This window comes from Gambusia affinis, linkage group LG12 (genome assembly GCF_019740435.1).
Source record: "Gambusia affinis linkage group LG12, SWU_Gaff_1.0, whole genome shotgun sequence".
Classification (NCBI taxonomy): Eukaryota; Metazoa; Chordata; class Actinopteri; order Cyprinodontiformes; family Poeciliidae; genus Gambusia; species Gambusia affinis.
In genome coordinates this window covers 27,404,403-27,416,989 of record NC_057879.1, presented here as the reverse complement: position 1 = coordinate 27,416,989, position 12,587 = coordinate 27,404,403, and the positions used below count along the sequence as shown (strand labels likewise).

The window sequence follows — 12,587 nt, the reverse complement described above, 5'->3', positions numbered from 1 at the left end:
CAGGCTGGTTGGATCGTTTCTCACTGTGGGAACTTCCAGCAGGCGCAGTAATATGAGCCACTATGACCCGTTTCAGCTTTCTGGATCACCAAATTACAGCCGTTTGGTTCAAGTGTAGCTAAGAAATCCTTTCTCTGAGAATCTTTCAATTGAAGAAGGTGATTAATTTTTCCATCTCCAAGATCGAAGCGTATAATCCCTCTGAGCGGATCGCTCTCTGTGGTTTGGTACCAGTAAACCTGATTTTTATCACACATGTCTATTTCTGAGCACTTTAAAGAGACGGGGCTACCTTCTTTAGCAACAAGTGATAACTGGTCCTGAACCAGCGGTGTTGCCATGGCAGCCAGCGCTGTAGAGACACAGACAGACAGGTGAAGGTTAGTGTGACAGTGTTTGTTCCAGGTGGGCTTTGTTGGCTCCTGATTGGCTGGAAACACTCACCTGAACCCAGCCAGCACAGAGCAGCAGCTGGGAGGAAAAGCATTGTGTGCAGTGGTGTTTCCTCTGGTGAACCTGGGGAGAAGTGGCGCTCTGATGCAGCTGAGGCCAAACAAGGACGAGCTGTGAGATCAGACCAGGGCCACCTGGTTTCTAGCAGAGGAACCAAAACTCCCATCAGCCCCTGCTCTGGACAGAAACGGATGGTGTTTGATAAGTTCCTGCTTCGCTTTCCTTCAACTATCATTTTAACTCAACTTTTTTTTTCTTTTGTTTGCATTAAGATGCATCATTTTATATCTAACAGCTTTAATCATCCTTTTAATTAATTCATGAAACGGCAACAAGGAGGCGACTTGTGAAAAATCACAACCCTGAAAGGAAAGCAGCCGTTTCTGTTCTGCTCTCCTGAAACTTTGAAGCGTCTCCCACAATAAAAGCTCTTTGTTCTGCCGACATGTTTGTGTCGTGATTTAGGTGCTGAATACTCTGAAGCAGAGAATTTCTCACAAGAGTTAGACTTTATTTTGTTACTGTTTACATGTTCTGCTGGTGTTCGTACCTGCAGACCTTCAGAAGCTCTGGTAAATGTTCCTCCACCCGCTGGAAGCTGAACATTGAGTTGTTCCTTTCTACTGTCACCACATGCCAGCTCAGTAAGGCTTCCTAACGCTTTGCAATCTGGGGATCTTAGAAAAGATCTTACACTTTCATTTGCTGAATTTGATTGAATTATTTTATCATTCAGATTAAATAAGAATGAAGATTAAATTTGAATCTGTCGATATAGAAAAACTGCACTAGGCTGAATTGATTCTACATTTTTACATACGATGAAGAGCATTGAGATGAAATTTATTGCGTATTAATGTTACATAAATAAACAATAGAATTGAAATCTTCCTGTGGTGATATCAGAATCAGCTGAATAAAATCTTCCACATTTCTGGTCTGCATCAGGACCAAATAAAATTTTATTATCTATGCTGGAAATGTAAACAATTTTCAAAAAGAAGTTGTTTCAATTTATATTTTCTTGGTTTTTTAAATTCTGGACAAACCTGATTTTTCCCCAGTGATAAATACACAAGATGTAAAATAGCACTGCAAAAAGGAAGAAATAAGATATATTTGAACATGACAGATAAACCCTCTGGAGCTGGAAGCTTCAACCAGTACAAGGAGTAAATCTGCCATCTGGTGGTCAGTTCAAAGGAGTAAAAACTAAAACTCAGCCTAGTTGGTTGAGTGGAATACAAGTCTAACTGATGCTTGACATTATTACATACGAAAATCTTATGTTATCTGAAAATGAATAAAGGCTGTCAGAAAAACTTAATGACTGTACTAAGTTTCATACTTTCTGATGGGAAAGAAGATATTCACATATCTGCTGAATCACCTGCAGGATTACAGCAGAGACAGCAGGCTGTATCTGGTTTCCTCTGCACTTTATTGATTTCTCTGATGTTCAGGAGATGATTACTGAGAACTTTCTAGACACTTTGAATCCTACCAGACCCTTCAATGTTGTACAGCTTAATGTTTTAAGTTTTTATCCTCTTCTTTTCCCCCCTAACTGAATTGTTGAGGCTCAGCACTGGAATGCATTCACAGATCTAATAAACCTTACAACAACCTCTTACAAAAACAACGTGTTACAAAAACATTCAGTAAGAACCCCTGTCATATAGGCTTTTTAAAATATTTACTCCACATAAGCTTTATTTCAATGGATCCAGTTTATGCCGAATTATTTATATATAAGTAAAGTAAATTAAGATATATTTTTTCTGTTGTTTTGTCCCGTCTAAAGTGAATAATCAGGCAAAAATTCAAATTCACATATTTCTAAATGAAATTCAGCAGACTACCGACTGGGATCATTAGGAATCTCTGGTTTTTAAAATTAACTTTTTAACACTTTCCCAAAATGCATGTAAAAACTACTGTAAACACTGAAAATACGTCGCATTAGTAAAATATGTTTTTATTAATCGTGTTATTGTTGATAAACTGAGAACTCTGCCTGAATTCACTTCCTTACACAACAAAACGACGACATACGGCAACGCATTCTGGGAAATGTAGTAAGGTTAAAGATATCGTTTATGAACATTTTAGTCAGTATTGTAATTTCAGGTTAATTAATGGTCAATTACATTATTTTGTGTAATAATTGTAACCATAAAACATATATGTAGGTATTTTGGAGCAAATGAATGGTTTAAGCTCATTATTATTCAGATGTACTACAAGTCCCAGAGGTCCTGCGTCATTACGTAGGGACGTTTAGCAACGGTCAGTTGCTAAAAGAAAGCCAGCCGCTTCCGTGTTGTTCTGGTGTTATTCTGGTTGAAAACAGTCGTTAGCGCGGTCAGAGCTGACCTGACAGCCTCTCTGCGGGGTTATTATCATGGTTCTGTGAAGCTTGGAGATATTTTCACCTCATTTTCCCCGAAATGTCGCTGCTGCAGAGCTCCAAGAAGAAAGACAAGCGCATTCTGTGCGGTACCTGCCCGGACCCGAAATGCCAGGCGCGGCTCTTCTTCCCCGCTCACGGCTCCATCAGCATCGAGTGCACGGAGTGCGGCCAGCGGCACGAGCAGAGCGGCCTGCTGAACGTGGAGGAGGTCACCGACCCGGACGTGGTGCTCCACAACCTGCTCAGAAACGCCCTGCTCGGCGTCACCGGGGCCCCGAAGAAGGGGACCGAGCTGGTGAAGGTGATGGGGCTGTCCAACTACCACTGCAAGCTGCTGTCCCCGGTGCTGACCCGCTACGGCATGGACAAACAGACCGGCAGCGCCAAACTGCTGAAAGATATGAACCAGGGTGAGATCTTTGACTGCTCCCTGCTGGGGGACCGTGCCTTCCTGATAGAGCCGGACCATGTCACCACCATGGGGTACGGCAAAGACCGCTCCGGGAGCCTGATCTACCTCCACGACACCCTGGAGGAGATAAAGAAGGCCAATGGCAACAGAGAGTGTCTCATCCCGGTGCACGTGGACGGAGATGGACACTGCCTGGTCCACGCCGTGTCCAGAGCCCTGGTGGGCAGGGAACTGTTCTGGCACGCACTGAGAGAAAACCTCAAGCAGAACTTCAAGCAGAACCTGGATTGCTACAAAAACCTGTTCCAGGACTTCATTGATGCCGCAGAGTGGGAGGACATCATCAATGAGTGCGACCCTCTGTTCATCCCCCCCGAAGGCGTCCCACTGGGACTGCGTAACATCCACATATTCGGGCTGGCCAACGTCCTCCACCGGCCCATCGTCCTGCTGGACTCCATGAGCGGGATGAGGAGCTCTGGCGACTACTCTGCCACCTTCTTGCCCGGACTTGTCCCAGAGGAACAGTGCAAGGGGAAGGACGGGAAGCCGAACAAACCCATCTGCATCGCCTGGAGCAGCTCCGGCAGGAACCACTACGTTCCCCTGGTGGGCATCAAGAACACGGTTCTCCCCAAGCTGCCGCCCCGCCTGCTGCCGAAGGCCTGGGGCGTCCCGCAGGAGCTGATCAGGAAGTACATCAAGCTGGAGCCGGACGGGAGCTGCGTGATCGGAGGTGACCGCAGCCTGCAGGATAAGTACCTGATGCGGCTGGTGAACGCCATGGAGGAGGTGTTCATGGAGAAGCACAGCATCCACCCGTCGCTGGTGGCCGACGTTCACCAGTACGTCTACCGGCGGACCGGCGTGATTGGCGTCCAACCGGAGGAGGTGACGGAGGCGGCCAAGAAGTCCGTGATGGAGAACCGTCTGCACCGCTGCCTTATCTGTGGCGCCCTCTCTGAGCTACACATCCCGTCCGAGTGGCTGGTACCAGGCGGGAAGCTGTACAACCTGGCCAAGTCCACGCACGGACAGCTGCGGCCCGACAAGAACTACAGCTTCCCCCTCAACAACGTGGTGTGCTCCTACGACCCCCACAGGGACTTCCTGGTCCCGGACTACAAACTGAGCTCCCTGAACACCTGCACCTGGTGCCACGGGACGTCGGTGCGGCACATCCGCGGGAACGGGTCAGTGGTGTACCTGGACGGGGACAGAACCAACAGCCGGTCGCAGGGAGGAAAGTGTGGCTGTGGCTTCAAGCACTACTGGGATGGGAAGGAGTACGACAATCTGCCCGAAGCCTTCCCCATCACCCTGGAGTGGGGGGGCAGGGTGGTCCGGGAGACCGTGTACTGGTTCCAGCACGAGACGGACCCGACGCTGAACAGCAACGTGTACGACGTGGCCATGAAGCTGGTCACCAAGCACTTCCCTGGAGAGTTTGGCAGTGAGATCCTGGTGCAGAAGGTGGTGAACACCATCCTGCACCACACGGCCAAGAAGAACCCGGATGAGTACAACCCGGTGTCCATCGACGGGGCCCACGCCCATCGCCTCGGCGACGGGACGGAGGTGCCGCCGCCACCGGACCCCCAGCTGCCCACCAAGATCATCCTGACGGGTCAGAAAGCCAAGACCCTCCACAAGGAGGAGCTGACGATGAGCCGGGCGGAGCGCAGCCTCCAGCAGAGCATCAGTGAGCAGGCCTTCGTCTCCCAGAAGAGACGCTCCGACAAGCTAAAGCACGACCCCAAAGGTCAGGGCCGGACCTCGTCCCCCAGCGGCTCCCCGGAAACCTCCTCCTCCTCGGCCCCCGCCACCCCCACCAAGACCTCCTCTCCCTCCTCCTCCTCCAACAAGGAGAAGAAGATCCGGGTGACGACCAGCGACGGGCGGCAGGCCATGCTCACCCTGCCGGCCCTCACCACCTTCGCGGAGCTGCGCCGGAGCATCGCCAAGCAGTTCGATGTGCCGCCGCCGCAGCAGTGCATCCGTTACGGCTTCCCCCCCAAAGAGCTGCTGCCGCCCCGGGACGGCGAGGAGAACGAGCCGGTGGCCCTGCAGCACGGCGACAGGGTGACGGTGGAGATCCTGAAGGGCCCTGAGGACAGGGGCCCCGGGGCCCCCATCACCAGGGCGACCAGCTCGCACTCCGCCCTGCACTCGGCGAAGAGCGACGACGCGGTGACGGTTGGCCGGACGAGCAGCCGGGAGATCCAGGAGAGCATCGACCTGGAGATGTCCTCCCTCTGTCTCCTAGCAACCCTGATGGGTAAGAACATGGCGACACGCAGGTCATCCTGTATGACATCACATCCTGGAAGCAGCCTGGCAGCGCTCCTGTTCCAGAATAAGATCAGAGTATTTCACATGGTTTTAGTTTTGTAGCAAGTGCATAAAGTTTAATCACAATTTTTCATGGTTTTATTGTGATGATGATAAAAGTGACAACAAGAAGTATTTATTCATTATTTGTCTTTTAGGTAACTTAATGTCAATAATAACTTCACAAACACAAAAGCTCCCATTTGTAACGAGTTTCTTTATGTTAGCAGTCACATAAATAAATATCATTTAAATAACTGAAATGGACACAGAACTGGATTTTTAAATTTATTGGTATTTATTATGCCAGATGTTTACATCCTGTCTAGTTAAAACTAATGATGGAACAAGTTAATCTGCAAGTAATAAATCAAACTATATTATCAAAATAAGCAACGTTTTCAATTCAAAACACTTTTTGCTGCTAAATTATTGAATAAATCAACATGAGTTCAACAACAAAGATGTTTATCGTTTGTAATCGGGTCAGAACCGCCGTCGCGGTTCCAGCTCAGAGCTTTTGTATGTAAACTAAAACAATAATAATAAAATATTAACTGTGTTAGGCTTTGTTTTTCTTTAATTGTTAAAAAAAGATTCATTGTAATAAAACTAAATTAACAGGTTAAAGTCTCTGGCCTAGTTAAAACCCAGTCGTCTTCTATTCTGGGTCTTCAGGCCACTTTTCTCTCTCCTAGTATTCAGTCCTGTTTATGTAATAATAAAGAATAATAGTGTTTTTCTTAGTTTTGTTTTCATTTCGAGGGAACCTGAGAGCTTTGCTGATTGGTCGAGCTGTACAGCACAGACACAAGCTGGCTTCTGATTGGTTGGCTTCCAGCAGGTTGCAGCTGAATGAACCAGAAACTCTGCATTCACTGATGAGTGTTCAGTCAATCTGCTGACTCCGGCATCTCGTCCCCTCCCTGTGTCGCCTGCCAAAAGGGTCAAAGGTCACCGCCGCTCTCAGATAAACACAGAACATGACGTAGCGTTGCTGCTGATTTTTCAGCTCTCAGCTGGACCTGACGCTGCACTTCCTGTCCACTGGACAGGAATGCATCAGAGCTGCAGCCGGACTGTTAGAACAACTGATCTGCAAAAATGTTCAGAGTTTTATCTGCTTCTCCTTCATCCTGATGAAGTTCAAACCCCGTCAGGAGATGAAAAGGTCCTGGAAGCAGAGCTGCTCCTCTGATTGGTTGAAACCTTCTGATAAATCGGCCAGTAAAATGCAGATCCATCATGAAATACCAGAAACACCATTTCACTGATTCTCATGTCCTGAAATATAAATATTAGCAGCTGAAGTCAGTTAAATAAAATCAGCAACAAACAGTTTTATAAGCTGAAAACGTTTCAGTTCCTCCATTTTCCAGCTGACAATAAATAGAAAGAATAAACGGTTTGGCGACAGAAACAATAATTCTGTGGTTTAGTATGCAGTTATTTTGAGAATTAGCTTCTGTATTTAAATGTAAAATGAAATATTTAGTTTTGCCTCAGTAAAATGGTTGTAAAATTCAATATTTATTCTAATTTGATGGTTTAATTCTCTTATCTTCAGCTTTTAAAAAACTCAGTTTTCCTCATTAAAACTCACTTAGAAACACTAATGTTACACCAGTTTAAAAACAACATAAATAATGACAAATATTTAATATTTTATTATTTTAAAAAACATCATTTTGTTCTAAGCATCAATATTGAAGCTTCAAAATAAAGAAAAACATAAAACATCTGCAGAAATCAGGATCAATTCATTCTGAGATGTTATTTGCAGAAATTATACAAAAAAAAATTCATATTAGATAAAAAGACAAATAGATTATTCTTATTCCTGGTACTTTTAGTGTCATTCTGCAGTTATTCCATGAAATAAACTGAAAACCTGCTGAAACCTCCGTCTGCATGTTGCTTCCTTTTCTATCTTTAGTCACTCGGTGGAAGAACCAAGGAGCCACTTGTGGCCCCGAGCCGCAGGTTGTAAACCGCTGAAACATTTCCGTGTTTCTGATTGGCTGCGTGGAATAAACCTCTGTGATGTCATCAGGGGGATTTCTTTTTCCAGAACATTGGACTCGTTCAGCGTTTTGGACCTGAACCGTCTCAGAAACACGTTTCGATTCTAACATGTTGGAACGACAAAGAAGTGAAGATGATGTGAACCAGGGCAGCAGCTTTGGACCGTCCTGCACTAATTAGATGAAAACAAGATGCAGTTAGTTATTAATTTGATTTATTCATTTGAGTTATGGGATCCATGCAGTGAATCTAGTTTTACAACATCAGATTTTGTGCTGCAGTTTTCATGACTCGGATGTTTTCTCCCGTCAGAATTCCTGATTTACGGACGTATTTGAACCTCGTGTTGCGTTCAAGGTCTCTGCGTGTTTCTGGACGCCTCTAACCCGATGACTGTTCTTTTCCAGGCGAGGACGTTTGGTCGTACGCCAAGAAGCTGCCGCACTTGTTCCAGCAGGGCGGCGTCTTCTACAACATCGTCAAGAAAGACATGGGTGAGTTTGTTTTCTCCAGCAGCGCAGCCAAGAGCGCGAGCAAGCATCGTCAGGACGACCTACTGGGAGGATCTGGGTTTCTGTTGTTTTTATTAAGTTTCCATTCAGTACAGGATGTTTAAAACCCAGAGTGTTTCCAGCTTGAAGCTTCAAAGCTTCGTCACATTTACACAACAACAGAGCTGGAAGCTGCTGTGGTGGAAATAATCAGATTCAGAGATAAATTTAACCTGAGACTGAAGACGTTTCACATCACATCTCCTCGTTCGCTCTGAGTTACTGACAGAGTCTGGAGCCTCATGGAGTTCAGATGGACTGTAGACGAACTGAACTGTGTTAATATTAGTGGAACAAGGACAAAATGATCATCAGTGATTATATGTTACAGTTTTGCTCTAATTTCTGCTCTGACTCTGTTTTGAGTCGGTATACTGAGATTAATGATTAATCGATAACTAGATTAGTTTCAGTAGTGATTTCCTTAATGAATCACCTTCATGATTAGTTAAATAAGTTAAAGTGTTGATTGGTTCTGTGTGTGTTGATTGGTTCTGTGTGTGTTGATTGGTTCTGTGTGTGTTTGTCCTCCAGGCCTCATGGACGGGAAGCATTGCACGCTGCCTCACCTGACGGGGAAAACCTTCGTCTACAACGCGGTGGAGGAGCGGCTGGAGCTCTGTGTGGACGCCGCGGGTCACTTCCCGGTCGGGCCGGACGTGGAGGAGCTGGTGAGGGAGGCGGTGCTGCAGCTGCGCTCCGAGGCGGCCTCTAGGGGCAGCAGAGAGGGCAGCCCGTCCCACGGCGTCCTGCGGCTGGGCAGCGGCGGCGTCGTCCGCAAGAAGGAGCAGCTGCAGAGCGTCACCGCCTTCCAGGGCAAAGGTCACTCCCTAGGGAGCGCCGGAGGCTCCTCCCCTCCAGAGCACCGGCCAATCACGCGGCAGCACAGCAGCGGCGTGGACCTGAGCGCCAGCGTGTCCAGAGGAGCGCCGGACCTGTCGGACATTCCCGAGGACGCCACCAGAGAGCTGGTCCGCATGGCGCCGGGCTTCGTGGCCAGCAGGGACGGCCGCGCTCCCGACCCGGGTCTGATGGAGCAGCAGCGCCGCAAGCTGCAGGAGATGGTGTCCTCCATCCAGGCCTCCATGGAGCGCCACCTGAAGGAGCAGCAGGACGCTGCGGGCGCCGTGGGCGGGGCCAGCCAGGAGCGAACTGCTGGAACCAAACCCAGCACCGCGGCCGCCACCGGGGGCAAACCGGAGGAGCCAGAGGAAATGGAGAGCCAGGAGGCTGGGCAGGGCAACGCCAGCGAACCCATGGACCACTCCTGATGGGGCCGCCGCCGCCGCGCTGCCTCCGCCCCCTGACCGCCGCCTGCTGCCCCGCCGCAGGCCGGACCCCAAAGCTTAGGTCTTTATTACGTCGCGTCGTCTTTGCTGCATGACTGAGGAGCGAACTGACCGCCCTGCTGCTGCCGCGGCAACCGTCACTGAGCTGAGACACGGAGACGGTCCGTCTGCGGCGCATCGTCTGTCCGCCACTGTCCGTGTCTTTACTTCCTAACTCTCTCACCTCAGAGGCAGGAAGTAAATCCAGAGCAAACGGATTTATTTCCTTCTTCAGGAGAACTGTCCCTCCAGCTGACGGCTCCCAGTGTTCCCAGTTACCTGGAAGCTGCCCGGATTGTATCTCCAGCCTTCTGAGTCCCTCCTTCAGACGCCAATTCTTCCTGCACCGAAGAACCCGGTCAGATTAAAGAGCCGGACACTTCCTGTCTGTACAGGAAGTGATAATTGGCCCACAGAGGAGACGCCCCGTATAACCGCTTTCATTGTTCAACTCTGCTGCCTTCATCACCAACACCTGCTTTGCTCCACCGCCTGTCTGAAGAATGCTGGACTCCTGAAGCCGTCAAACTGCGCCACCTGCAGGCAGGAAGGAGCTCCTGCAGAGGCTTACAGGTTCAACCAGAGTGAGCTTCAGGTCTCTGCCGACTGCTGGAGACGCAGGCGAGTGACCAATTAAAGGAAAACACCGACTGAAGGAAACGTTTCTCCTGAATGAACTTAGTCCAGCTGAGGTTTTAGATTTGTAGGAATCCGTTCACAGCCAATCAGAGAACCGGTTGGATTTGGTTCTGTTCTGTTCTGAGTGAGTCACTTTAATTAAACACTAAATGAGTTCACAGGTAGATATTATTAGATTGTACAGCAGTGTGTGCCACTTGCTTAATAAAACATTAAGTGTTAATAATAATAATAGTTTCTACGTACAACTTCAGCTGTTTTTTATGCACAGAAGCCATATTGGATTGTGAACCTCTGAGATTCTTTCTGGTTTTTCTCACTGAAACCTGCAAATCAAACCTTCAGGCCAATTTATTTTCTTGTTTGTTCTGTTGAGTTTTGATCTCAGTTTTGAAGTAAATATTTCTAAAACCTGGCTGACAGAGTTCTGATCAGAGGCCGTTTCCCAGATGACAAGCCAACCCAACAAGCATTTACTGAGTGTTGAGTGGTGTGTTCATCCACAGGAACCGCATCACGTCCTCCATGCAGGTCTAAACTCAGATCAGCCTCCCACTTCCTGCTAGTTTGACTTTCTGAAGGCTTCGTCGTTCTGGAGGGTTCAGCAGTTTGTAATTCCTTTAATTCATCACTCGTCTGTTGAATGTAAAAACGGAAATGCCAAAGAGAGAAACGTTTTCTGATCGGCATTTTAGAGACGTTTAATTTGAGGATTCAGACTGAGGCGGGTTGACCTGGAGGTCAGTTTATGCAGCAACTTTTACAGATAAATATGTTTGTTTTTCTTCAGTTCAAAATCTCCATAACAACAATTTTTAACCTTTTTGTCTCCATAAAGTCGATTCTAACAGCAGTTTGAAGCTGAAGCTCCTGTTGCCAAAACCAGAAGTCAGAAAAAACAACGTGAAGGAGCAGAGAAGGTAGAGGGGATGGCTCCCCCTGCTGGAGAGAAAACCTCAGTGCAGTTCTTCTTGTTTGAAGATATTTAAGTAAATATGTCAAATAAATCAAGTTTAGATTAAAAAAATGTCTGGCGATTCAAAGACGTCAACAAAGAACAAATTTCCTAAAAAGGTGATTTATTTCTCTTGTGGATGTTTTTTTTTTTTGTATTATTTATTTTTTGAATTGTTTTGAGTTTGAAGCTTCTGGTCAAACCTGATTTTATTTTTTTATTTCTGGGCTCTTAAAGCTGAACAGAACTTCCCTCCATCCGGACCTGAACTTCTGTTTAAACAGCAGCCAAAGAAAACCAGGTTAAAGTTGCTCCTTATGTTTGTGTTTCTGCCAACATTTCACCAAATTACAAAAAAAATAAATAAGAGTTGGGAAGCTCAGAGGTTTTGTCGGGTTACAGGAAGCGTTTGATCTGTTTTATTTTTCTGGAGAGTTTTTCTGACGTTTGTTTGACAAACGGGAACCGATCAGAACAAACCGTTTCCCCTCCAGAACCTGGCTCAGGTTTTCAGGACGGCGCCACCTGCTGGACCTGAACACTGCTCCAGCACCAGAACACCAAAGGTCCACATGATGGGTTCTGGAAGAACTGGATTATGTCACATCTCAGGTTCTGGTTGGGCTCCCGGTTCCTACAGGAAACACATTTCCACCACGACTTTCCTCACTTTTCGCATAAAACTCATGAAAAGGTTGGAGTTCAGTTTAAATCTTTTGTTTCTGCAGCTGAAGTTTGAAACGATCAACATCCTGATTTTTAATGTTTCCTCTTTTCTTTTATTGCTATAAACTATAAAGCTTCTTATTTTCTTGAACTCGTCTCTCACAGTGACCCTGAGTTTGTTTTACTCAAAGCTTTCTGATGCTCATGCTTTGTGATGAGGAGGTGGTTGCCATGACGACACCTGATTAGTTTTTACTTAACTTGACGAAACTCAATCATTTAACATTTAGAAAGTTAGTCTGAGTTTGTTCTGTAAGGGAAGCTGATGTTTACCACCAGTGATCAGGTTTCTCTCCATCTGTTCTGGTTCTGTTCTGGTTTGGTTTTGGTTCTGTTTTGGTTCTGTTTAGTTTGGTTTTGGTTCTGCTTTGGTTCTTTTCTCAGAAATCATCAGTTTTAAAGTGTTACTGTTTAATTTTTTTGTTTTTCTGCCTCTCAGCTCAGTTTTCTGCTCCTGGTTGAAGTGAAGTAAAACTCGGTACTTTGAAGTTGTTGAACCCGAGCAGGAAGGACACTTCGGATCAGAACCTCCTGCTGTCACCGACCCGCGGCTCCTCTGTGTTCCTGCTGTATTATAGTACATAATGTAGAATATTTGGACCTGTACAGAAACCGCTCCGTTTGGTTCTTTTGGATCTGCTGTCTGGTTGCTAATAAAACGCTGACGATACTCTGCTTCCACGTCGCTGTTTGCATGAAAACTTCTCAGCTCCACCAATAAAATCATTTCCTCCATTTGTTTGTGAGCCGAGTC

At 46.8% G+C, this 12,587-nt stretch overlaps 1 protein-coding gene across 1 annotated transcript; it reads left to right on the top strand.

Moving 5' to 3' along the window:
• Nucleotides 1-2,732: 2,732 nt before the first annotated feature.
• Nucleotides 2,733-12,568, top strand: vcpip1 (valosin containing protein (p97)/p47 complex interacting protein 1). Its single transcript, XM_044135159.1, has 3 exons — nt 2,733-5,556; nt 8,042-8,128; nt 8,720-12,568. The coding sequence occupies exons 1-3, from the start codon at nt 2,904-2,906 to the stop codon at nt 9,454-9,456; spliced, it is 3,477 nt and encodes a 1,158-aa protein (XP_043991094.1). The 5' UTR covers nt 2,733-2,903; the 3' UTR covers nt 9,457-12,568.
• The last annotated feature ends 19 nt before the right edge of the window (nt 12,569-12,587 follow it).

Excerpts from the sequence above, each read along its gene's own strand:
- vcpip1 (XM_044135159.1), top strand. The coding sequence starts at position 2,904 with ATGTCGCTGCTGCAGAGCTCCAAGAAGAAAGACAAGCGCATTCTGTGC. Across the intron at positions 5,557-8,041 it reads TCTCCTAGCAACCCTGATGG|GCGAGGACGTTTGGTCGTAC; the intron begins GTAAGAACATGG and ends GTTCTTTTCCAG. Across the intron at positions 8,129-8,719 it reads CATCGTCAAGAAAGACATGG|GCCTCATGGACGGGAAGCAT; the intron begins GTGAGTTTGTTT and ends TTTGTCCTCCAG.